At 42.1% G+C, this 26,691-nt stretch overlaps 1 protein-coding gene across 6 annotated transcripts in view; it reads right to left on the reverse strand.

Annotated features, from left to right (window-relative positions):
- The window catches only part of RUNX2 (RUNX family transcription factor 2), a 282,428-nt gene that overhangs the window by 126,974 nt on the left and 128,763 nt on the right, over positions 1–26,691 (reverse strand). For 3 of the 6 annotated variants that reach the window (XM_036869865.1, XM_036869861.1, XM_036869860.1), the window contains exon 6: positions 13,461–13,556. The exons of the other annotated variants lie outside the window; for them this stretch is intronic. In XM_036869865.1, coding sequence (XP_036725760.1) covers positions 13,461–13,556 — 96 coding nt within the window. The remainder of the gene's footprint in view (positions 1–13,460; positions 13,557–26,691) is intronic. 6 annotated transcript variants of the gene reach the window in all.

A 26,691-nucleotide genomic window follows, 5' to 3' on the forward strand; every position in this document is an offset into this window, starting at 1 on the left:
GGATTAAGAGCCTTCGAGAAGGGGAAGGTAGATTCTACAAGTAGCAAGAACACCTGGTCTCCCACTTAGTACAGGACAAGAGGAATATATCAGGACAGGGTTAAGCTGAACATTAGAATTTCCCAACTATAAGCTGTCTTCCTAAGACAAATTCCTTATTTTACTTGCCCCCAAATGTATTTTCCTGTCTCCTTTTTCATTGCCTATCCAGCCCAAAGAAAACAGACAGGAAGCCAAGGCTTGGTAATAGGAGTGTAGCTGTCTCCCCAGCCAAACATGTTCCAACTAAGGCCCATTAACTGAAATGCACCCACCACCCTATTTCCCGCCAGTGTTAAGTCTGGGGCATGTGCTACAACTGAGGGGCTAAGATTGGGAGAAAAATGATCAGGAAAAACTAGGGAAACTCATTGCTTACTGATAGTTGTTTTCCCCACCATTTATGACTTTTTATCCAGATTACACATAGATATTCGAAATCTAAAGGACCTTCAGGGATTACCCAAAACAGCTCCCAGACCCCAGGAAGTGAGGTGTTCATAGATGAAGTGACCAAGGCCTGCAGAGATAAGACAACTAGCCCATGGGTCTTAGCTATTGACTAGCTCAGCCTGGACCAGGATGCAGTCCGGGTCCTAGTGGACTCAGCCTTCCACACATCATGTGGCTCCATCCATGCTGGATCCCAGCTTCTCCCTTCCTCTCCCAGCTGCTACGAAGGACTGAAAATATCCAGATCGCCAGAGTGAGGCACCTGAGGACTAAGCCCTGGGAGGTGTCAGGCTGGTTTTCAAGGCAGGCAGAAGCAGCAGCAAGGATTCAGTTACAAAGTTAATAGCTCACCCATTACCCTAAACAAACTTCCATCAGTACACCTCACTGTGTCTTACAAGGTTCACGATTAGAGAATCATACAGTACTTGTCACACTTAGATCCATGGATTCTGTTCCTCATACACATATCAAAAAAAAAAAAAAAGGATTGCTGTGGTGTTGATACAGCTGTAAACATTAACAAGAAAGCTTATGGAATTGTCCCTGGAAGTTATTTAATAGGCCATATTTTTGGAATGGCAGATTCCCTGAGGGCTGGGGGGGGAAGGGCTACACGATCTTGCATGGTTCCTTTATATACTGGGGCTTTATGTGGGCCATGGGTCACAAGAAAATTTAATAAGCTTTGCCTCTGCTTTCTACAGCCCTTTCGTTAGGTTTTCATGGAGACCGTATGAGATGTGAACTCAGTACACAAATGTGCGAGGACACGTTTATTTTCTCTTAGTCCGGTGCTTCGGGGCAGTAATAGGAGGTCGTAGGCAAGAATAAAGGACTTGGAGGAGCACGGATGTGTGTGAGAAATTTAAGGGCAGGTGAAATTTGAAAAGCCTCCATCACCTTTTGGAAATGATCTTCGAAGGCAAGCTACCGAGTATCTACACACACCCTAGAGTAATTCGGGGAACATCTATCTGCAGCTGCATCTATACAAAAAACATACCCATTTTTCTTCCTAGAACGTCTGCCCCTTCACAGCCACCACCACAACCACAACAAAATTCTTACAGGAGAATGAAGAGCAAAAGCCGAACGGGTTCTTCATCTTTCAACCATGACAAATAACTGCTACCGCTAAACCACATCAGGGTGACACAGGAATGACGGGCTGAAAGAAGAGGTACTTAAATCCTCAGCACCCAAGCCGTCCCTTCGGAAACTGGGGACTCGGAAGACAAAGGGCACACCGACTTAAATCAAGGACAGGGTACTCTGCCACGGTACAGGGAGAACCAAACCTCATCCAAAGGGCCAAAGAGTGGATCTTCCAAGCAGGAGGAAGCTATAAAGAATGGAGAACTGCTGTCTCCATGTTGCACAGTCTTGCATATCTAAGACTATGCAAAAGCTCGGTCCGGGATCTCCTTTTCTAGTTGCACTGCCTGCCTTGATCAGTGGCTCTCCCATCCAAGCTGAATAAAAATATCCTCTACGGAGCTTTGAAAAATATAGATGTCCATCAGCTCAATTAAATCGGGAGCTCTGGAAGAGGGTCCTGGGGAAAGTTATTCTTTAAAAGCTCACAACATAGTCCAACGTGCAGCTGAGGTAGAGAGCCACAGCCCAGGACGATCCCACAACCCCACTCGCTCAAGGCCACCGACTCACGTCCATGCCTCCCCCATCACTAGGGTGAGCCCTGACCTCTGTCCTGAGTTCCAGGTTTGTGTGTCCCTCGGCCTACTTGACTTTGACTCTCCCCTGGGACATCTCAAAGGTATCTTAAATTCAGCATATTTAAGACACAATTCTTGCTTCTCTCCAAGAAACCCCGTTCCTCCCTAAGAGTCCCCCATCTCAGTAAATGGCACCAGCCACTCAATCCCTTAAGCCAAAAACCTTAACACTTCCCTTGATTTCCCCTTACATTCAATCCATTAACAGATTTTGTCATTTCCATCTTGAAAGTCTATCTCAAATCTGTTCAGTTCCACCAGCACAACCCTCACCCAGGACCCCATCATGTCTCTCTGGGCCTCTGCCATTGTCTCCCTTAGTGTCCCATTCCAGGACTTTTCCATTTTCCTGAAATGCTCTCCCCGGGATTCTTTGTACAGCCCACTCCTTCTCATCCCTTAGACCTCAGGGTGAACACCACCTCCTATGAGAGGTGCCTGCCTACTAGACCCAGAGTAGGTGCCCTCCCCTCGAGCACACCCTGTTTATTTCCTTGATGGCTGTAACCACAATCTGTAATTATCTCATGCATTGATTTGTCTCCCCTGCAAGACTATGAGTCCAACAAGAACGACTGCTCTGGCATGTTTACAGCTCTAATTCTCACAACCCAGTTCAGTCCCTGCTGTACAGTAGGTGCTCAATAAATGTTTATACAATAAATGAATGAATGTTCTCCTCTTTTAGATAAATGTCTTGGTTGAGAGAAATTTTTCTGGCCCAGGATATCATATTATAGCGCTATCTTTCCCAGAAAAACTCTTTCCTTCTTATTTGGCAGTCTTGTGAATCCAGCAGGGAAACCCCTTTTTTAGAGACCAGCCTTTATTGATGTTTCCTGAGAAATTTCCCTGAAGAACATTCATTTAAGTGAAAGCTTGTTTGCTTGCTTGCTTTCTGAAAAAGCCACATTTGCTCTTACTATAATTCTTAAGCATTGCTGCAAGCCATTTAGAATCATAGTGCTGAAAAGGACAAGAGAAATCATTTTGACTCTCAGTTTTAGAGCAGGGTACTTCTTTAATGGAGAGGACTCTGAGTCCCTGAGAGGGGAAGTGACTTGCCCAAAGTCACATAGCTAGTGGCAGGACGAGAACTCAGGTCTTCTGACTGCTGGTCTGGGGCTCTTTTCCCTCCCATTTGGCAACCAGCTTGTTTTAGATTAAAACAGCACATCATCAGTCATTCAGAAAAAAATCACAGTCAAAAGTGAATTTCAAGTGGAAAAAGAAGTAGTTTTCAGAACAAATTTCATTCAAAAAGTTCAGTGTGTTTGGCTGAATATGACTTTTGTTGCAACAAATTCAGGGGCACAAGAAGAAAGTGTGATGGAAAAGGTCACAGCATTCACACATCCCTAGAGCAAAGACACATGAGGAACGGTTAAGTCACCAACCAATAGTCTAATGGTCCCATTCTTCCCCACCCGGCTTTCAGTCCAAGGGCAAGTCACCCATGGTGAAAGTTGGTAATGTTGCCTTTAGAACTTCTGCTTAAAAAATCACGCTTCTGAAACTGGTCCGTGAAGACTCTGAAACCGTGGTATGTGAACTACGAAAACAAACGTGCCACTCTGATGTAACCCATTTTGCCCATTTTTATAAAAGTCGATTGAGCACCGCTTCACAACTCTGGAGAGGCGGGTGGGCGCCCAGCCAGAACCTCACGCTCTGTGCCCTGTATTCAGTGCACAGAGTGATGCACTACGCCAATTAGTGAGCCCTCTTGAAGGATGCCCAAGTGCACTTACAGAAGAGTATGCCTTTCACAATGGGCAGGGCGTGTCACAGCCCCTCCGCTCTCACGTGGCACAGAAGGGTCATTTTGCTGGTCACTAGGGCATGACGTTTGACAGCTCTTCTCTTTACAGTAGTATTTTAAATCAGTTTTAAACACTCACTTGTTTTGTTAGGTATCTATCTACTTGTATCCTGGGTATCAGGAAGATACAACGTTTAAATAAAATAAAGTTAAAAGGCAGATCTGCAATAAAACATCAATCAGGAATCAGTATGGCATCCATATTCAGGTCAGTTAGTCTAGCTAGTGTGTGCTGGGCATCTACCATGTGAGCCTCACTAGGCATTGTAAGGAGGAGCGGGGAGAAAATATATAAGATAACGTCCTTGCCCTCAAGCAGTGCACAGTCTAGTAAGGAAGAAAGGCAAGCAGTTAAGTCTAACTGCAAAGGACTGTGTGAGACAATCACTGAAATGCTACAGTTTGGGGATCAATTGAAAAAATATAAATATGGACTATTTCAAAATATTAAGGAAGAGGTGCTTTTGGTGATTATGTAAGAGTATGCCCTTAGGTTTTAGAACGGGTAACTAGAGGTTAAATGTCCTGATGTCTGGTATTTGCTCTAAAATATTTCAGCAAAATAACAAATGAAGCAAATACAGCAAAATGCTATTAATTATAAAACAAGGCGATGGGTACCTGGGGTTTTATGAAATATAATCTCTTTGAATGTATGTTTGAAATTTTTCACAATAAAAAAAACTTTAAAAAGTAATAAAATGCCGTTGGAAGAACAGGGGAACAACTGATGCTGACTAAACGGGAAGAGGAAACCCTCACCGATGAGATCATTACGTCCTTGAGGGTGGAGGAGGATCCTGATAGCCAGAGAAGGAAGGAGAAAAGCTAGTTGGAGGACAAATGACAGAACCATGATAACAGACGTCCTGTGAGACAAGATGGTGCTGAACATATATGTGATATTAACCTAACCAGAGGCAAACCATCTTCAAATCACTTGACACTTCTCATTTGACAACATTAATTCTTTTCAACGATGCAATATATATGGAAGTCTGTCTTTTAAGACAGATCTTTTCATCCCCTGACCAATAAAACAACACTTTGGCAGCCCCTGAGCCTCCTGTGTCATGCCATCAGGCCTCCCTGGAGGAGAGGGGCGTCTGGGAAGAGATGAGCTAATTTTGCTGCCAGCAAGTCAAGTGATAGAATGAGATCTGGTCCAATACCCCAGGGCTCAAGCCACAGGGTAGAACCATCTAAGAATGTTGTGACAATGACTTAGAGAGTAAAAAGGAACAGGGGAGAGGACTTGAACCAGAATTACCATTTTTCAGAGTAAATTGGTTATATGCAACAGAGATGCTATTCCACAGCAGTTCTGGGGGGACAAAAATGATGCCTTCAATTCTAATCTCTCTACCTTGAAAGTGGCACATGAAAGAGTGTTTGCAGGGAGGGGTTAGGGAACAGGGTGACTAATTTTAAAGTCATAACTCAATTCCAAATGAAATTACTTGGAATTTTACCTCTAAGGATGAGCGTTACTACATTCCCGCAAAAATGGAAGATGACACAGACTCAAGTGAGTTCTTAGGGAAGCCATGCAAAGTTTGGATCCAAATACTTTATTGAGGCTCTAGGTTAAAAACCTTGATTTTCTGCATTCCTACATATGCGTGAAAATGAAAATACTATTGAGAAAAGTGAAACTCTTATCTGTTTACATTCAGATGACTACATTTCACTGGTGGTTTGTGAAAGTCTAAAAATCGAAGACCTGTACCCTGACACACCTCCCCACGCCACTACAAACAGTCCCAACCAGCTTCTCCTCTAATTTCCCTGTTTCCATTAATATAACTATTTTCTAGTCTCCCAGGCTCAAAATCCAGCCTAGGTCTTTTCCACCTCCCTTTCCTAGACCCCAGCATCTGGTCAAGCCCATGCCTGTAGTTTCTGCAGGTCTAGCCCATCTACAGGGATGAGCCCCTAGTTTCCATTCCCACTAGGACCACTCCTAACCTCTCACTTGTGGTGAAGATACCAGAGCAGCAGGCTGGCATATATGAAAGGGCACCAACCAGCTGTATGACCACAGGAAGGGTTTAATGGAACTCTCTGAGACCTAGCAAAAACGAAGAGTTCGTTTCCGTAATTTCTAAAGTCCTTTCAGTCCCTAAATCCTAACATTAACGTTATGTACCTGCTCCAACCCTTTCAGTCGTCTTACAGTGTCTATCAAATTAAACAGAGCCCCCTGAGCCCAGTAAACAAGGACCTGGAAAAGATGGTCTCAATGTACCTTATTACGCTTTCTTCCAATGGCTCCAACCATACTGCTCCCGGCCTAGGCTTCACTCACACTGGACACCCCACAGTTCTTCAGAGTCCCTGTGCCTTTGCCCAAGCTGCCTCCTCCACTAGAACTGCCTCTCCCCAGTACCTCCATTTGGCCGAATCCCTTCCCAGTCTCAACCTGGTCACCACATTTGTTCTGGTCTTTTCTGTCTGTAGGGCCTCTGGTTTCTATCACAGCAAACTGAGAGCAGCTACAACTGCTTTTCGTCCACTACATGTGGTTATACTTAAGTGTAGTAGGCATTCAGTAAGTATTAACTTTCTGTGAATTGATATAAAATATTTATATAAAATTTCAAACCCTAATATCTTAGCTTCTCCTGGACTTGGCTGTGAACTCCCTGAGGATGGGTGTCACGTCCTACATCTAACACGTAAATTTGAGTCTAGGTACAGAGAAGGCACACAACAAATACTTGTTAAATTAATAAATAAGAACATTGTTACATTTAGAATTATCTCTCCTTTTGTCCAGTAAAAGTCAGAGAGGAGGGGCGGGCGGGGGGGGGGGGGAAGGCTGGTTATTGGGCAACATTTCCCACAGTTAAATTGATGAGTCTCTAATCTTTGCTGGGAAAGGCTGCTGAGTCATCCTTTTTCCTAAGACTACGCTGTCTGGTTCAGGTCAAAAACTATTTCGGGACTAGAATAATGAAATGGACTAAGAAACTGTCTTCATGCTTAAGGAAGGCCTGGAGCCCCTCCGAGCCACTGGAAATTAGCAGCCGTGGAATATGATGTGTGCACGGGGCCCCAGAGCTCACACAGGACGGCCCGTGAGACAAGACAGCCCTAGACCACTGTTAGTGTGTGGCTTCAGACAGAGGACCACAGATCATAAACAAATCCCCTTCCAGGAGATTCTTCTCTGATGGCATTTCAAAAATGAACTAACAGATCTTCCCTCTAAGGGCCTTCTTAATATATAAACCAATTTCTAAAGGAAAAAAAAAATGATAATCACTACCACATATCTTCAAGAGCTCTCTTTCGAGCCCTTGAACAGAGTCAGGCATGTAGAATTCAGAGTTTATCAGGAAAGAAGAGAAGAAGAACAATTTCACCCAAGAGAGGTCTGAAGCCTTCCAAGTCTCTTGGGTAAAAACATAATTATGGGAAGAAAAACATAATCTACTCAAGAGACATAATTACATAGTTAAGCCATAGACTCCATAGAAATATTCTAGGAACTCCAGTTCATAGAAAAAAATGTTAAAAGCTTGAATTTGCTTTCTTTTAATAATAAGAGGCGCCAGTTTAGATCAGTGAGTAAAAAGTTCACTCTCCCAAACTCGTATGGAGTCATTTTTTAAATATAATTAGATGCATGAGAGAGATCATTGAAGGACAGCCTCTTTCAAAATGTAGGCTTGTAAAGGTTAAAGAATTCAAGATCTTTCGATAAATACACAAATGAAAGAATTGTGAGATATTAATTCGCATGTATATAAATGCAAGTTACTCTATAACTTTTAGATTTTAGGCTGTGGCAGAGCCCGACAATCAAAGAATAAGTATCTGGAAGAAAGGACAGTCGCTCACCAGGGAATAACCCCTGAAAAACATATGCTTTGAGTACAATCCTTTTTCTTGAAATAATGGAGTCAAGCAACCTGAAATATCTAAAGAAAGAGAAATTCATGGGAGGTAAGGAGAAAAAAGGATTTTAAAAATGTAAAGAAAGACCCGATGAAAGCGTAATGGAAATATACAGGAGGAGATGTAATATTTTTGCAGGCGGTGGAAAAAGAACTAAACCGGGAACCTGGCTGACTTCAGCTCAGCCCCTCTCCTCTGTCCTAATACGTCTCTAATCTACTCTGCCTCTTTACCTCTAAATTCTCTGGCACTTTCTTTCTAGTTCCAATCCTGCTACCCTTGACTTTGCCTGCCTGTTGTTTCCAAGGGATGCTTCTTTCCATCTTTACTCGCATTCAAAATAAGATTACATGAATTCGAATTTTTCAGAGCTGGAGGAGAATGTGGACTTCACCAGACCATGTTTTATTTTAGAAAAGGAATTGATGCCCAGAAAACCTCTGTGACTTGCTTGAAGTCACGGAAGTAGGCAGTGACACTGGACACTAGCCCCTGACCAGCCTCTGTCCTCTTTTTCATATGCCAGGCTGCCATACAAGGAAAGAAGGCTAAGGAAAAGAGACCTAAAAAGAACAAAATAAGAAAAAGCAGAGAAGCTTAATTCAGAGATTTTGTTACATTATACCCAGTCTTACCGACTCCGTTTTATCACAACACATCTTGTTCTACTAATTACAACCCAACATCCACAACTGTCCTGGGCCATCAGAATCCGCATCTCTCCCTTCAGTTTCTGGGAAATGAACAAAAGATCTCTTTCTCTATGTCTACACTTTACTCACAAAACTTAGTAAAACTCGAGTGTGTTAGTTCTGAAAACATTTCCTTTGCCTTCTTTGACTATAATATATTCCTACACACCACAGTTTTGTGTTACTGGCCTTTACAGAGACCCCACTGAGAGATGTAAAGATTTTTTTTTCTTAACGGTAACGTTTTAGGCAATGGAAATGGTAGTTTCCATAGTTGAACAAAAAGCATCACTGTTTATTTGCCAATAATCCAGCTAAACATGGATGGCATTATTCTTCAAAGAGTCTAGTGACAACTAGCCTACAGACTGTCACGCAATTCCTGGATCCTGGCTGAGTTTCCTTAGCATGCGATCTTCTCTGTTTCTCTTTCATTATTACGGTTTGGGGCATGTGCTGTGTGACTGTGTGTGTGTTTCGAGCAAAGAAAAAAAAGCACTACATCGAAGCAATTAAAAAGTGCAAAGGGCTCCTCTCTTGACATTTGCTGCTACAGCCGAGGAACATCATTTTCAATTTTCCCCTTTCTGTTAACAGGAAGAAAATGTTAAAAAGTAATAACCAAGGAAAAAGTCAGCCAGCTCCCGCAGCCTGGTCTTGCTGTGCTGAATGGCAGTGAAGATCATAGAAGAAGAAAAAAGAAAAAGACAGGGGAGAAAAAAGAGGGGGAGGGGGAGAATGTCTTGCTTAAACTGGACCTAGTCCAGCTGGCAAGAAGAGGTGGTTTTCTTAACGCTTGCAAAACCTGATTACTTTTTTTAAAGGAATGAAGAAGAAGGAGAGGTAAACACAGCCATTAAGACAGATTTAAGGTACTTAGTTTTAATCTGGTCTAAGGCCTCTCCAATTGTCTGCCGCTCTGCAATTCTCTGCTCGCTAGACAGGAATACGGGGTATGTCAGTGTCTTCCGAGCGGCCAATGCTGTCAGCTGAGCTCTGTGGTTACCCTCTCAGGTCAGGCATGGAAGGAACAGCGGCTTAAACAATAATGGATGGATGTCTGTTATGTGCTGTGTCTGTCAGAAGTCTGTTCTACTACATTAAAGGACTGTTGTGTTTATATCTACACAACAGGTCTCAAACAGATTGTTTAAACGTGCTTAAACAGGAGATGTCTTTGAAATAACCCCCCCTAATAAAAGTCAGATGGGTAAGGAACTGAAAAATGCCATCAACAACATTAAAAAAATAACAACCTCATTTCTCTCTAAACTGCAAGGGTAACATGATATAAATTCCAAAATAAAACAGTTTACAAGTTAAACTCAGAAAAATTCCCTCGTGCATCAGCAGCCTTTTCCAATGGAACAGCGCTTATCCACCCATCCATACACCCTTCCTAAACGCTGTTGCACAAGGTACTATAGTCTTGATAGACAGATAATTGCTTTGTTCAGCCATGTGTAATGAAGGTAGTCTATTGTGTTAATCCCGGTACTCTTATCTTCTGCGAACTCTGAATAAAGAACTGAAAACTCTACCCTCTTCATTCCAAAACAACCAGCATTTACTCACTTTCAGATCTGCTAAAGTGTTCTTACATTCCACTCTGTCACTAAAGGTGCCAAGTATTTTGAGTAGGATCAAGTTATTGTTATATAAAAGGGAATCTAAAGTAGTGTTAAATGGAGTTAGAAGATAGCAAGTTTTACTTTTTTTTTTTTTCTCGGCACAACAGACTAGAAAAGTGCATTCTTGTCAAACCCAAGGAAGTGGGTTGGTGGCCATTTTTTCAGAGCTCATCATCAGCGCCCCCTCAGTGAAAGAACATGATAGAGACACCAGCTCAATATTTTTTTAAATATTAAAAAAAAAGAACCTGCAGGTGTTTAAAATTAAACCTTTTTTTCCAAAAGCAGATGTAAAGTTTTAAAGATTTTTGTCTGCTGGCTTCGTGCTGAATTATCTAATCAGTAATGACAGTTGAAGATTTTTCTTTTGTCTGCGTAAAATGTATAAAGTATTGGCTTTTCCACATACACGTGTATATGGTTATAAATTTACATGATCTCTATTACATGCATACATATATATGTACAGAGAGGGAGAGCCCAGCGGCAGGGACAGAGATACCACCGATGTCAGTTCCATGTCTCTTTCCAGGTAACTGGGATGTTGTCCTCTTGAGGCCCAACATGCTATATACTCTACTTACAACAAGACACCACAATCCTTCTGACTACTGAACACACCATCAGCCTAATTAGATGCCTTGGTTTTATTTCAAAATGGCACATGCTCAAGAATCCAGGAAGCCCACTGGAAAAGAAGGAATATGGTCTGGAAAGTGGGGTAACCAACGAAACAACGTCATCATTTGATTCTTTCCCTTCTGGGCTCTATCACTTTCATGGACCTTAATGGTCACAGAAATGATATGCTTTCTGCTCCAAAGGTAGGCTCTTCCCAAGAATTCACTGGCCTAATGGCTCAACAAGTCCTGCTAACAACCCATGAGATTCAACCATAAAACTCTGTCCAATAGAACTGAGGATTGCCCAACATGTAGTAAGAAGGATAACACGTGACTAATCGTCAGGAGATTTGGGTTCTGCCACTAATAGTAGCTTGTGAACTTCTCGGGTACAGAATTTTCTCATCTGTAAGATAACAAACTGCCTAACTTACAATTCTAAGAATCAGTGACGCCATGGATGCCTCACCTGTCACCATGGGCTACACACACACACACACGCACACACACACACACGCACACACAATTAGTGAACTTAATGGAATAGTTAAAAGACCAAACCACCATCTGACTAAAAGCAGAATCCCATATCTAAATCTGGGCCTGATTTTACAAGGATCAGAAAATCTGGAGTCTGTTCCTGGCTTTGCCACCAACTTGGCTGTGGAGCTATAGGCAAATAATCTAACATCTCTATGACTCAATTTCCTCCTATGACTCAACTTCCTCATCTATCAAACGAGGATCAAAGTATTTGCATCACAGGGACACCATCAGGATGAAATGTAATAGAGGTGAAAATGTCCTACACGGGGGAAACCACGATGCAAATACAATATTCATTTCTCAATTAAAATTTCCTAAGCACTTATTATGTACCATGAACTATGCTACACCAGGGGGCCCAGCATATACTTGGGGAGGCATCGTATAAACAAATAATGACAGCAATGTGACAAATAGCATAACTGAGGTCTGAACAGGCAAAGGGGAACCGAAGAATAAATGCTTAACTTCCAAGAGCAGACAGGAAGGGCTCACAGAGGAGATGGCATTTGAGTAAACTTAAAGGATGAGTAGAATTCAGTCAAGCAAATGCAGAAGAAAAAGACATTCCAAGCAGAAGGAACAGCAGGTGCAAAGACAGAGAGGTTAAAAAAGCATAGAGGGAACAATTTGGCGTGGCTGGGGGTGTGGGAGGGAGGGGGTCGGGCAGGTCAGATGCTGAAAGGCCTTGTCCACAATGTCACAGCATCAGAACTTCACCTTGTAAATAACAGGGGATCACTGAGTTATTGTAGGCAAGGGTGTGCCATGGGCTGATTTATAGTTTCAGAGGACCACTTTGCTTAAAGGGGAAAACAGATCTAAAAAGCAGTGCAGTTTGAGGCATGAAACCAGTTAGGGGATTATTTTTTATATTACAGACCAAGAGACAAACACTGAGAGTGTGAACTCAGCTACAGCCAGGCTAATGGGTATGCAGGAAAGCATTTCAGACACAGAACGGAGACAGACAAGACAGTAGAACAAGAAGATATAAGAGGTAAGGTGAAGAGGATGTTTCTGGTTTGGTCAAATAGGTGACTGTGGGGCGTTCAAAACTGGTGAAACTAGAGGGGGTTCCTATTTGGGTGGAGAAGTTTGGTTAAAGTGAAGGTGGGGGGGGATCCCGAATACTGTAGGGGACATCAGTTGGAAGTACCTATGGGACATACTCAGGTGGAGATGCCCAGGAAGCAAACCAGAATTAAGAGTCTGAGATTCCGAAGAGGACGGAGGTGCATTTTCAGTGGTCACAGGAACGTGAAGCCATCGGTGTAAATGACTCGGTCCCTCGGGGAATGGATACAGAGAATGAGTGGAGGAGAGTATCTTAAAAGGAGTCTAAAAAGCACAAACACTTAAGGGGTCGGCAAGCAAGAGGAGCCAGAAAAGAGATGGAGGAAGAGGAGGAGGAGGGGCCAGTGGTGCCATGGAAACCAAGGAGCAGGAAGCTCTCCTCCTGAAAGGACACAAACCAGGAACCACCGCCCCACTGCTACTTCAGGGGCCCGAGGAAGCCTGGGAGAAAGCATCCTCTCCTTCTACTCCGGGACCAAGGGCAAAAAGTTAATTCAGCCACAATGGTAAAAAAGATAACTCAACTCCACTCCCTCTGTACCCATTCCCCAAGTGACCTCATCCACATCTATGGCTTCAAATGCATCTCCAGCCTCTCCTGAACTTGAGACTCACATTTCTAGTTGCCTCTGGGCATCTTTTTAATAAGAATACCTTCACCAGTGACTGCAAGTGTGCACAGGGTCTTCTGAGTTCAATCTTGGTCATGTGACTTTAAAGGAATATTTTAAAGCCTCCCAACTGCAAAGCTATCAGCCCTCTTTGGGCCAAGCCACAAGTCAGACTGTGACTCTGTACCTGTCACTGGCACAGGTCAGAGGGTAACCAAAATGTGTTCTGCTCTAAATATTACACTGGGAATACCTAAACCAGTGTCCAAGAGGAGGGGAAGCAAAAGAAAACATGAGGTGACAGCAAAAATCTCTAAAACTAACCATCTTTCGCAGTATCACTTCGGAAAAAAATCCTCCAGAATCCTGTGCAGCAGTATATTTGACCACTTCTTAGCCTGCCATTTGCACTCCAATAAGCTTAAGAGAAATACAGAAACAAAATCAAATAAACCCAATCCCTCTTCTGCACCCTCCCCCTTTCTGCAGTCTCACTCCCAGTGTCAATCAGAAAGTAACCAACCCTGAAGAATGTATATGGGGATGGAAGGAAAGAATCCATCTGCTATGGATGGAGACGTGGCAGGGGTCCAATGCAAATAGTAGGAGTGATAGCATTTAGAGAACTGCAAACTTAACTAATAAACACATATCAAAGGACTTTGAAAAGAAAGTCTGAGCCACCAAGTTGGCCTGAAGATCTTTAGACCTTTTCCTTTCCCCTCCATGAACGCTGAAGTCCAGAGGTTGCTAAAGTCCAGACCAATTTACAATTTCCCTTGAAAAAACATGATTATCACCTCTACTGATTCTGCAATGGGCTTTTTTTTTTTTTTTTTCCTGTTAATTCAAAATGAGGTCCTAGGCTGGTCAATAATTTTAGGTACCAGGTCACAGCATAAATTTGTATTCCTTAATACTAATCTGAAAAAACAAATTTCAGTGTGTGTTTTAAAAGTTAATTCAATTACCTGATCTACTTTGTTCCACTGAATTACCCTCAACTGAGTATCTACAAGGGGCAAAATGCTATTTGAACTTAGCCCTGAATGTCTAGGAGGCCCCAGATGAATAGAGAGGAACGCAGAAGAGAGTTAAATCCGAAAAATACCACCCCAGCCAAAGCACCAGGTCATAACTTCCATCAATGGTCTGCAAAGAGTCAAGATGGAGAGGTTTCTGCTTTTTGGGTTTTTAGGGGGTCTTTTTGGCAGGGGGTGGTAGGCGTTAATCATAAAAATAAAAGAGATTTAGTGTTAGTCTTCTGAAAGTCACCATCTATCTACCTAGAATTTCATATTCAAGAATTTCTGCCAGTAAGTTTAACTGCTGATATTCGAGATCCAGCTCACAGGCCTTCACATCCATAAAACCTTCCCTCCACCCCCCAAACTGAAGTAAAGCTGCTCCCAAACTTCCCTGTCACTTCCACTGCCACTATCTTATGCCCCTTCTCTTTTCCTATCACTTTATGTTACACAGGCACGGGCATTAATACCCGTGCTTTCTCCCCTTATCTGAGCTGCCTTCCGGGCAATCTATACGACTAAGTCATCTCTGCATCCCCACAGCCCTCTTTAAAGTACATATAGGTACCCAACAAGTGACTGTTGAATAAATAAATGGGCCAGTGACTGACAGAATCTATATACTAACAACATTCTCTCTAGTAAAAAACAGTTCTCATTACAAAAACACCGAACGCAACAGGAAAGCCTCGTAACCATACCTATCTTGCCTTCTTTTTCTAGGATAAGAAATGAAAAGTTGGACTTAATATCTATGAAGTGCTCCCTGGGAGTGTGACACTTAAGGAGACACTCTAACTTCCTAGTATTTTCAACAGCCAGACGAAGCTCTACAGATTCTGATCATATTTCAGGCTTATTAACAGAAATGAACAAATATCAACTTATATTCCTTCTACAGCAAACACTAGACAGGAAGACTATCCCCCCCAAAAAAATATGAAATGCACAATGATTCATCACAAGGTACACATTGTACTGTGTCCTTAAAGACTTAAATACATATACATGTATAATATGAAAATACTGTATCCTTTAATATATTTACCAAACCTAATTCTCCCTCAAACATTCCCTTAGCCATTATACAAACTGAACTCTTATTCACTTTACCCTTCCCTCTAAGATAGCTATATCTAGAGCACACCAGTACTGTGACAAGTAGTTCAGAGGAAAATATTACAGCCACTGATGCTGGACAAGGGGAAAAAATAGCAAAGCAACTGAATCTGCATTAAGGGTTTGGGCAGGCAGAATATAATTATCCTGACCTTAAAATGTGCTTTCGGTGTTGACAAATCACATGTTTCACTGGATTAAGGGCAATTTTTCTTTGCTTTTAAGAACAAAATCGCTTGGCCCAGATAATAATTCAAAGTGTGTATAGCTGAGATGGCTGGACCACTGCAGCTCCGCCAGCCCCGTCCCAAGACTTTATACGTGTTGCCCGAGGTGGCATTTGTGAAAAAGGCAAGAGAACGAACATCTGACTTTCACAACTAAGCAGGAGGCAGAAAATGTTCTCAGACATATGTGACTCCTTTCAAGAACTCCTGACTCAAAATTTTAGAGGGAAGTGGCCCTGTAATAACATCTCTTCTGAGAATAGTGCCATATGGTTTTAACAGAGGTTTATTTCCTGAACCCAAAGAGGGCTGCTGATTCTCAATCCAAGGAAAATAATTATGCAGACAATTTCACTCTATTACTCTCAGTGAAACCCATTCTGTGTGGTCCACACATGCCTGCTGACACCTTCAAAGAGACATGAAGCCATTTTTATGTACCGTACCCTTAATGGGTAGAAAGCAAGGGAAATTTCCCTTTAGATTAGCACCTGTCGCCACGCATAAGGGTCCCCCACTTTGACTCTCACATGTTAACGTTGTGAGGTCAGGAAAGAGGAGGGAGATGAACAGAGCTTGCAAGTAACAAGTAATTATCAGTCAGATAGTAGGGCAAACACACACACACACACACACACACACACACACACACACACACGCTGAAAACCTGAAATACTGCATCTCCCAAAGTCAACAGCACTGCTGCGAAATTACTTCAGACACAATTGGCAGGTAGGAGGGCTGGGGGAGGGCAGTGGGGGGGGGGGGATGGGGGAGGGTAATGGAGAACCACTCCCTTATGTAAATTTTAGCAACATTCAACTGCTAACCTTAAAAAAAAAATCAAGAGAATAGGAAAATAAAATCCCTCCAGTGCCAAAGCCGAACAACACAAATGCTGTAAAAATAAAGATTTCAACCAAAGAACACAACCATTAAATAGCGCTTTCAAAGAAGACCACCCTTTAAGCCTAAGAATATTCCCTTAAGAGCAGAATACGCTGAACCACGCCAGGTTGCCCCTGAATCTGAATTTTATTATAGTAGTTGGCTAGGAAATGAACTAGTTTCTCCCTTTCAGACGATTAAAGATCACCGAGTTTGAACATGAACCCAGGAAAACTAATTTTTATTTTGCTAGCGTTACTTGGCACCTTGCAGAAAGAGTCTCTTTTCCCCGCATGAGACCTTTGCCTTCCAATACCTACCCACCTCTCTTTGAATCAGCAGAGAAACAACCAAAAAAAAAAAAAAGTAAAGTTTCTGGAGATGTCCACAGGAATTTCACAAAATCGAACCAAAATCACAAATATTCCCTGAGAGAGAGAGACAGAGAGACAGACAGCCTTGTAGGGCAAGCAGTGTCCAGGCCCAGGGAGCAGGAACCAGATACAAGCGGTACAGTATTCACTACAAGGCAGGCCAGGACTGTTTTCTTTAGACTGCCTCAAAGTCTTGCCAAGAAACAGACGGATGCTGCTGAAAGAATATCTTCCACAGCTGGGCATCTGGGTTCTGTGACAGACAGCCCTGCTCCTGTGTGTGTGGCCTGTAGAACGTCTCAAAAGCTTGGGAGGGAGCTCTTAGCACAACAGGAGAAAACCCAAGGATGTTCTTTTTGGGGAGAGAGGGAATGAAATTCCAACATCATACACATCGGAGTGAAACTTTGCCTCTGTTGCCGACACCCCAGACTTAAACTTTGTTTCTCACTTGCGACCCTGTGTCTGCTGTCTGCTGACTGATCGGGCGGAGAAATCTCTCTGCTCACTTTCATTTCCAGTAAGACTTTTACATCTCGTTATTGTGCCAGCCAACACTAAGGCATTTTTGTTTGGAACAATCCAGGAGAATGTTTAAATAAAAAACAAACTGGAAATCTGGAAATTTCTTAAAAACAGAAACAACTGGAAACGGCCTAGCCATACCTGAGAACTATGCTGCCAAACAGGTTTCGGTTGAATTTTCTTAAATTAAAAAAAAATGCGACTTACCTTCCTTGATCAGATTTCTCAAAACACTTAGCAGTACCGAAGTTTTACTTTGACAGTATACTGGCTAAAACAGTAAAACAAAAACAGAGCCCTGACAAATAAAAAAAGTCAGCCTCTATTGTGTGTCCTTCAGAGTAAAAAGTCAGAGCTCAATAGAGAAAAGGAAGGCAAGCCTGGAAAATTAACTGTTAATAGAGGGTAGCAGGCAGCTTCCAATCTCAATGGAATAATAGGACACCACCTTCTTGCTTATTCCATTCAATTTAAATAGCTTTGAAGATGCCTGGGGTGAGGCATACAGGTATCGCTTGAGCTCCTCAGAGAAAAAAAACACGTGCACAGAACACAGACCCTGCTTTTTAGAAATTTTAAAATAGAACAATTCTCTGATTTATATCCATAAGCATCACCCAAACAGTAGCATTCTGTACGAAAGCCATACATCCTCCTTATAGTCAGGAATTCCTCTGGTCTGGACCTGCTTTTTGATATAACAAATCTGGTGAAGCCAATGACTGGGAACCACTCTACCCAATTTAAAAGTTGAGGCACTTTTGCTAAAAAGAACAGGAAGACACGCAGTAATCTGCCACCTCCACTCCCGACAGCCCAGCGTCGCCCCTTCTTAAGACGGCTCCTGGGTTGGTTTTCTATTTTCCATGGTTCTAACTGGCAAGACTGAACAGCTATACCGTTTTAATTACCGCAATACATTATGTAAGTTTTTGTTAAATCTCAAATTTGGGGACTTGAATCCACAAAACCTGCAAAAATTTCCCTGGGTGGTGGAGGGAGGAAAGTTAAAATGAATCCATTTCATTCCTATGGAAACTTTTTGCCTTCCCAGAAGCCACAGTACCTGCCAGAGTCCTGAGCTAACAAACGTAAGAACTACAGACAGTTTGGGGCATGTCTTCAAAGAGGTGTATTATGAAAAGGAACAGGCCTGGGAGTGACCGACCCATTTTTAATGCCCTACATCGGTGTTACAGAAGACACAGTGACTGAGCCCCAATGGAAGCTCACAGTCACCAAGAGAAGTATTCCAGGTATCAAAGGAGGACAATCTGATCTAAGAACCACTGTCGACTCAGAAAGAGGCCACGATGCTTTTTCTGAGTATCGGGGTCCACAATGATCTTGTCCCAGTAATCTGCAGAACTCTGGTCTGTATCACTCCTCTGACATGTATCATATACTTCTTTTCTTTGTAATCTCCCCTGGCGAGTATTTCTCAACTTCCCAGCTCTACATGAGGTCCCTGAAAACAGAGCCCATCTTTATTCTCCATTATATCTCCCAAACTACATGAAGAGCTGGTTTTTAATTGACTCATTTGGCCGGAGTCTGAGCTTTTTCTAACGAGATGGGGTCTGAACAAGGCTCAAATGCATATGAGTCAAGAGAAGGAAAGAAAATAATGAAAATTGATGATGTCATTTGGCTGTATCACTTTCTTAGATCACTTTACATGGCCTTTACATTCAAAGACAAATACCTCCTACTTCAAAAAAATTATGTAAACAAAGAGCTGTTAATTTTCTCGTCATCCTCAACAGTAACAATGCCTTTGTTGATGAGCACCTATGGCCTGACTCATTATTTAATACATGAAAACACAACCATCAAAACTACAATTTGCCAGAGTGCTGCAGTTGGATTGACAGAAAAAATAATATCTACTTTTCCAGTGGCAGTGGTGGTGTGCAGTAGCTTAAATGTGGTTTTCATTGTCGAAGGGGTCTGATTTCTTTCATACGGATATTGTTAGGAAGCTGAGGATTGGTGATGGAGTTAAGATGACAGAAAATGAAGCCGTGGCAGGAGAGACTGCACAAATGCTTCATGCGCCTCTAGTTAGAGATGAAAGGTGTGTGTGGAGTGAGCCCTGGGCTCATGTCCTTGGAGAGAGATGCTCAAAACTGGAGTACAAAGTGGAAAAGTTGAAAGCATTGAGTTCTTGGAAATCTTGCTTATGCCTTAGACCCTATGTGTTAGAAGTAGATCTTGAGGGAATTACCCATAGTGGTTTTGAGGTTTCTGAGTAAAGAGGGAAAACAAGGGAAATTGCACGGGCAGCCTGATTGACTTCAAAAGTTGATTTTATCTGTACATTTCAGAACTGAATGAAAAAGAAGCACTTTATCCACATTTTCCCTACAATGTTTGAATGCTGGTTTAATTCTGCTCCAAACTCTTGCTCTGGATAAAGAACTGCCTTATCTTTAATAATAATTCCAACAAACACATATCATAAAATATCATAAATATTTAGACAGACCAAACCTATAGACCCATAGACTTGTTATATGCTTTTCCGATATTAATTTGTACTATAAAAAATTTGTGACGTGAAGGTAAAATGTAAATATCACTTAAAAAGTAAGTTTTAAATGCTAAAATCAGAACCAATCTTTCCTTTTGTTTTTCTCTACAATATTCTTTACAAACTGTCCATTCATTTACCTAATAAACATTAATTGGGTATATACTATGTATAAGGTCCTTTGCTACAAACACTGAAGAAATAACCTCCCATAATAGATGGTCTATATCCTCAAGGATCTTATAAGCTGGTGAGATAATACCTATACATAAGTAACTAACACAAAGCAATATGTTTTAAGAATGGTAAAGTGTTGCAGTCAAGAATGCTGCCAAGATTTTAGATGCCAGGCATTCCTCCTAAAGGAAAGCTTAATGGATTATGTACCATTTGAGCTAGAGAGGTGGGTGAGGTTTCAAAAGATGGAAATGGAAGAAGCATATTCAAAGCAAAAGGCACAGCATGAAAAGAAACCTGTGACTGGGGAAGGGCAAGGCACATTCAGGGAGCAGTGAGAACAGTTTGGCTACAGCCGTGGTTCTCAACACGGAGAGTGCCAGCCCCTGGGGGAGCTTCAGAAATTCGTGGAGGTGGTTTTGATTGTCACATGGCTGAAGATGCACTACTGGATTTTGGTGGGCAGAGGCCAAAGATGCTAGTTGTCCTGCAACGCATGGGACAGTCCTACACAAAGTAGTTTTCCCACATCCCTCAGGACTTTTGGAAAACCCATCATGCATTCAAGTAGGTGGAAAAAATCTGGTTATAATTACCTGACCCTACAACCTAACTCTACTTAAATATAAAGGTTTTTTTTTCCCCTAAAGTTTTAACACACTGGATTTTCTGGGAATAAAACTACCTAGAAGTCAAAGGAAGAGCATACTTTTCGGTTAGGAATTTTACCTAGAGTTGTACAACATTTCAGAAAATCTTCACCAACAGTAATGTCATTCTGGGTGTCTGAGCCCCTAACACACACCTGGATCAATCTCAATTTGTAGCTGTCCCACGTGAGATGGTTCTACACACGTTCAAGCAGCTGGTTCGTTCATTATGTTTTCTAGCCTATTCTTCTCCAAGTATTTAGATACTAAAATATATAAATATAATTTTAGTTTAAATTAAGTTCCTTGATTTTTCCTTTATACTGCAATCCTGGTATTATGTTGCTCTTTTGGAAATTACTATCTAGATAGATATAGAAAACCTATGATTTCTTTTCAGGATAAGTAAAGGAAGACTATTGAGTTTTTGTTATAGAAAGAGGGCGCTGGCTCTAATACATTTGAGAACTACTGGACTAGAAAGTGTGTAGGAAAGTGATGGGAGATGTAAAGGTAAGACAGGGCCAGGTGATTGTGGCTTTGAGAAGCCTGTAGGTGACTGGGTAACAACTAGAGCCCCACGAGGGTGACACAATAGAAAGCCCTCACGTTGACATGCTCAAAGCTGAGCCTTAGGAGGACTGAGCTGCAACTCTGGGTAAAGAGAACTTTAAGAGGAAAGAGTCTGGTGGCGACAAGAACAGTTAGTGACCCTGGCTTGTCCCTACAGTTCTCCATGTTAAGGTAAGGAAGGGATAGTTTTCACAGGGATATATTATTTAAAGATCATAGGTCAAAAGGACTTAAAGATCAAAGATCAAAAGGATTTTGTGGCATTCGTTTTAGGGATGAGGGAAATGGAGCAATTGAAGATGGTTAGGATGAAAGATAAAGATTTGGAGGGGTGTTCATAAAATCAAGGTGATTGGGCTTCCCTGGTGGCGCAGCGGTTGAGAATCTGCCTGTCAATGCAGGGGACACGGGTTCGAGCCCTGGTCTGGGAGGATCCCACATGCCGCGGAGCAACTAGGCCCGTGAGCCACAACTACTGAGCCTGCGCGTCTGGAGCCTGTGCTCCGCAACGAGAGGCCGCGATAGTGAGAGGCCCGCGCGCCGCGATGAAGAGTGGCCCCCGCTTGCCGCAACTAGAGAAAGCCCTCGCACGGAAACGAAGACCCAACACAGCCAAAAATAAATAAATTAATTAATTAATTAAAAGAAAAAATCAAGGTGATTGTTCATGTGACAGTGCCTTAAATGAGCAGGCAAGGAAACAGAGAGAGGAGAGCCAAGTTCAGAACTCTGGGTGACGTCCACTTGTAGGAGGAGGTGGGAGTTTAAAAGCCATAGCAAAAAGAGACAGAGGAGAGCAGTCAGACAGGCAGGAGGAAAGCGGAGTCCGATCCAGCAGAAGCCAAGGACAGAGGCGGAGGACGTAATCGGCAGGGTTAGTGCGCAGAGAGGTCGAGGCTGGAGACCAGGAGGACGGCTGCCAGAGGCTCAGGCCTTCCTAGCAGCCGTCCGGACAGTCTCAGTGCAGCCCAGGGAGCGGAAGCCAGCCTGCAGGAGGTCAGGGGCGAGTGGGCGTGAGGAAGCGGAGGCGACAAGTCTAAGTGACTCTTTCCAGAAGTTTGGTGGTTAGAAAGAAGAGAAATAAGATATTAGCTCAAAGGAGGAGGAAAGACAAGGGACGTCTTAGGATGGTAAATCTGACCAGATAAACAACAAAATGTGGCAGGGACTGGTTTTCAGTTTCTTTATCTGTCAAGTAAATGAACTGAGCTCCAGGGGCCTTGGGTACAACCCTAAGATTCTCTGATGAGTGGCTCGGGATAAATCACATTGGTTAGGAAATAAAGCATCGTAACAAAAGTCTTGGGTCATGGAAACAGGGTTTATTTCTCCATGAGATTTAAAGAGGGAAAAACAAATGTCCCACTCCTATGAGGCTCCTTCTATAGATTACAAAGCATTATAATACTTGAAGGGCTCACCACGCCCACCATTGAAGAGGTGTCAAAAGCCAGACCACCTCCCTGCTTGGGGACCCGAGAGCCCACTGTGCGACCACATCCCAGCCTGGCAGGAGCTCAGGCCCTGACTTCGGTGCTGGATTCCAATTGTGGCTTTGCAACCCACTGGGTCTGAGGACTTGGACGTGTTCCTTAACTTCTCCAAGCCCCTTCCTTTCCTTTCACATTTAAAGTGAGATCCTACCAGCATCTAGTCGTAGGGCTGTCATGTATATTATATAATGTAAGGTATTATTATTGGTATTCTTAACATCTCAAGATTAGAGTTACTGCTGCAGTTTAACAGGTACGGAACTGAGGCATGGAAAGATGAAGTGGCTTTCCTAAGTTGCCACAGATGCAGAACGGAAGGCAAATTTCTAAGCTAGCATCACAGTGACCATACCAGCTAGCCCAGGCTCCTTCTTAATTGACTGAATAGTTTGTACCAGCTCAGATCAACAAAGTATTGATAGTGATCCACAAGGTAAGCGTGGTACCAAAATTAGAGTCCTTGAAAAATAAGACTCTTGTGACCAGCGATGTTTACCTCTTTCTAAATGCATCAGGCAAAACCCCCAAATGCTATATAATTAACCATGAGAGATGAATATTTCAAAAGAATGGATTCAAAGCTGTAATGTTTCGATTCCACCGCCCTCTTCTGATCTCGGAAGCCCGACCCACCTTACCCACAGGTCAGAGCAGGGTACGGGAGAGAAGGACATCTGGGATCCGGTGACCAGGGGAGCCCAACTGGCTGGTACTACGCCCACCTGAAGGTGTCCCGGACGTTTGGCTAGTGTGTTCTTCTCAGGACTAAGACCCCCTGGGATCACTATAGGAACCTGCAGTTTTCAGAGTATCTATGGAATGCCCACAAAGAGCGGCCTGGCCAAGGCTTGTAAATATGTCACAATACAGGTGACCTGATTTCAGAAACAGGCCCCAAAGCCACTGGGTGAATTACAAGAAACTACAGTCGAGACAAAAGAAAGAGGGTCACAGGTAAACTCTAAAACATTTCCCTTGGTTTATAAACATGATTTGCTATAAAAGATAGCAAATCATGTCCACGCAGGTATCAGTGAAGCTCTCCTTAGAGTTCCCTTGTGTTTGAAAGAAGTGATGCAGCCACATTACAGACAAATGTCCCAGATACATAAGACGCTGCCATGGTCTCACTGTGCAGTGAGAGAGATTGTGATCCACACCCAGCAGATGCCTTGTCCAGACAACTTAAAAATTGTAAATCCAACTGAGACACAGTCAGGTGCCTATAGCTATCAAAACGACAATGTCTGCTATAACTAATGATGAGAGGATATTCATTAGGGTAAAATGAGCAAAGTGAATGAACAGGCTATATAGATCTGCTCAATCCTATACAGATTCTAAAGGAGGAAACCCCTCCATTTCCTGTAAGAAAGCAAGTATTGGATAATGCCGTGACACGGGTCTCAGCTGGTTTTTCCAGCTCTGTAAAGAGCAAAGAAAAGGACACAGTAATCTGGTTTGAGGCAGCTCATGCCAACCAAGGACCACTGAAGATGCAGCTTCGGAAGGCTGACACTGCTCAAAATGAAATGAAGGATTTGCATTTCATTTTACATTATTCTCGTGTCATCATCTTAGTCCGCTAAAGAGACAAAAAAACATGCTTATATTTAGGGTGCTTTCTTGGGTTTAGCCATCACTTAACAGTTCATTTACTCATTCTAAACACTAGAGTTAACTAGTACCTGATGTACTGAGCCGGGTACCTGTACATTAGGATAAAAAGAGACATGGTCCCTGACAAAGAACCTATAAATGTTTGTTTAGGAGCTCAACTATCTCAGTTGTTGAGACATTTTTCTAATTTTCAACACAATCTACAGTGAGTCCAACTCATTGTCTAGTTGGTCTTATCCCACAAATTAATAAAGGTAAAAACATTTCCGTTAATTAATTTATTTCCAGGATAAAATAAAGACCTGGATGCAAATATTTCCCTGTATTCTTCTAGTTAAAGAAGAAAAACAAATAAACTGAGCTACCCTCTTCTTGCCAGGGAAAGCTAAACTGAAAGAAAAAAAAGGAACAAAAGTAAGAGAAGAATTAATGTTTTAATGAAAAGCACTTAAATATATGTGAGCATCATTGTATCAATTTCTTTGGTTTATGACTATGACACTTATGCTGAAGGAATCCATCAGTTTTAACTCTACTGGCAAGACAAAAGGAAAAAAAAATACCCAACATGTACCAAATGAAATGAAGACTAATGTGGGAAAGATTTTTCTTCTCCCCAGCTAAAAAGGAAATATCTCCATCCTTTTGGAATAATAAGGGAACTTAAAATGCCTTAATGTCAATCTGTTTAGCATATAACCCATCTTATAGTGTTTACTATTTACTTAGTCAATTCACTCAATTTTTAATATGCCTGAGGATGATATAAATGCTTCCTTGTATAGACTTTTCCTCTTGCTTCTGTATGGAAAGATTTTATTTCTATTGGAGAACAATGGCATGAGTTTTATTTCCATTAGAAGGTATCAGAATGTCTTGTTTCCTGTACTCATAAAACCAAAAGGGAAGACAAAGAAGTGACCAGGAACAAAACCTATTGGTAAAGACTCCTCCCCTTTAAAAAATCACTGATCAATATTTGCTGGAAAGAGAAACTGGCTGTGACACGCTCCTGTTTCAGCTCAGACACACAGTGGCTGCGGTTCTGAGAGGCTGCCTGCTTCAGTGCGTCATTCACGCAGGTCCAGATGGGGATAACTTCAGCCTCGGGTTCTGGCCTGTCTGTACAAGCCTGGGCTCAAGCAAGTAACTTGTCTTTCCTGACATGAGTACAGAGAGACAATATTACACTATGGCTCATAAAAAGCATGCGAATTGGTGATGCTTTCCGGACATCAGTGTCAAAATTAACTTGTAGTTGATGCCTACTTGCTTACGTTTCCTTCGTCTGAGTTCAAATTCTTTTGCTCCGAAAGGGAAATGTTTACTCTTGTACACACTTTGGTTTCAACCTCTGAAACCATTGCTAGCAATTAATCTGAACCACTGAACATCTGCTGTAAAACCCAAACCCAAATCCATCATTTTAATGACATCAATTACAAGTATACTGTTTATAAAATTCTACTGTGAATAGTTGTGCATTGTCACCACACAAGCCATTAAAGCCAGCACCTTAGTCCTGATGAATTACTCAAAACTGTAGTTCACAAATTAGTGAGTGCTCATTATCTCATGCTGGAAGCTAGCTTTTAGCCAGTAAAGAGTTCTCTTATTCATGTATATGTCCATTCTCACCTAAATCTCCAGGTGCATTGTCATGTGGTCTTCTTCTACATATATACACAGACCTATCAGCTCACCAATATCAAGGAAGAACAATGACAGAACTGCCACACCCCGTCAGCTTAACACTGAAGGAGGGACAGTGGATCAGCCCCCACCCCCCATTCCTATTCCCTTCGTAAGGATCAAACCAGCACTTCCCACCAGATTAGAAATAGAAAACAGCTTACTTCACTGATATAAATAACTCTGCAGTGCCCTTCATTGAGTCTAAAACCTTTCATATATTTAAACCAATTTCCTTAAGAGAGACTGTCAGAAATGGAAGCTTTTTTTTCCCCTTTATTCTGAATCAATGTTTCTCTGTATGTTTTCTGAATCTTAGTTAATATCTTCTATTTTTAGTGTTTACTTGTGTGAGTGTCAAATGAATGGTGACGGGGTGGGGGGGGCTTGAATTTGATAGTATTCTAGGTGGACAAGCCAACTGTGGTCATGCGTCCTAACCACAGCTGCCCTGGAACATTTTTAAGGCTAGTAATTAATGTCTACTGACAAATCATGTTTTTTAAAAAACTGCGGCAGCAGATTAACATGGCTAATTCATTTAACAGGTATTACATATTCATGTAGCAAACTGTGTGATAGGCACAGAAAAATATACAGAATCCCGGTAAGATGTAATCCCTCACAAAACAAAAAGACGAAAAGAAAAGGAAACT

Source organism: Balaenoptera musculus, chromosome 11 (assembly GCF_009873245.2).
Source record: "Balaenoptera musculus isolate JJ_BM4_2016_0621 chromosome 11, mBalMus1.pri.v3, whole genome shotgun sequence".
In the NCBI taxonomy this organism is placed as follows: domain Eukaryota; kingdom Metazoa; phylum Chordata; class Mammalia; order Artiodactyla; family Balaenopteridae; genus Balaenoptera; species Balaenoptera musculus.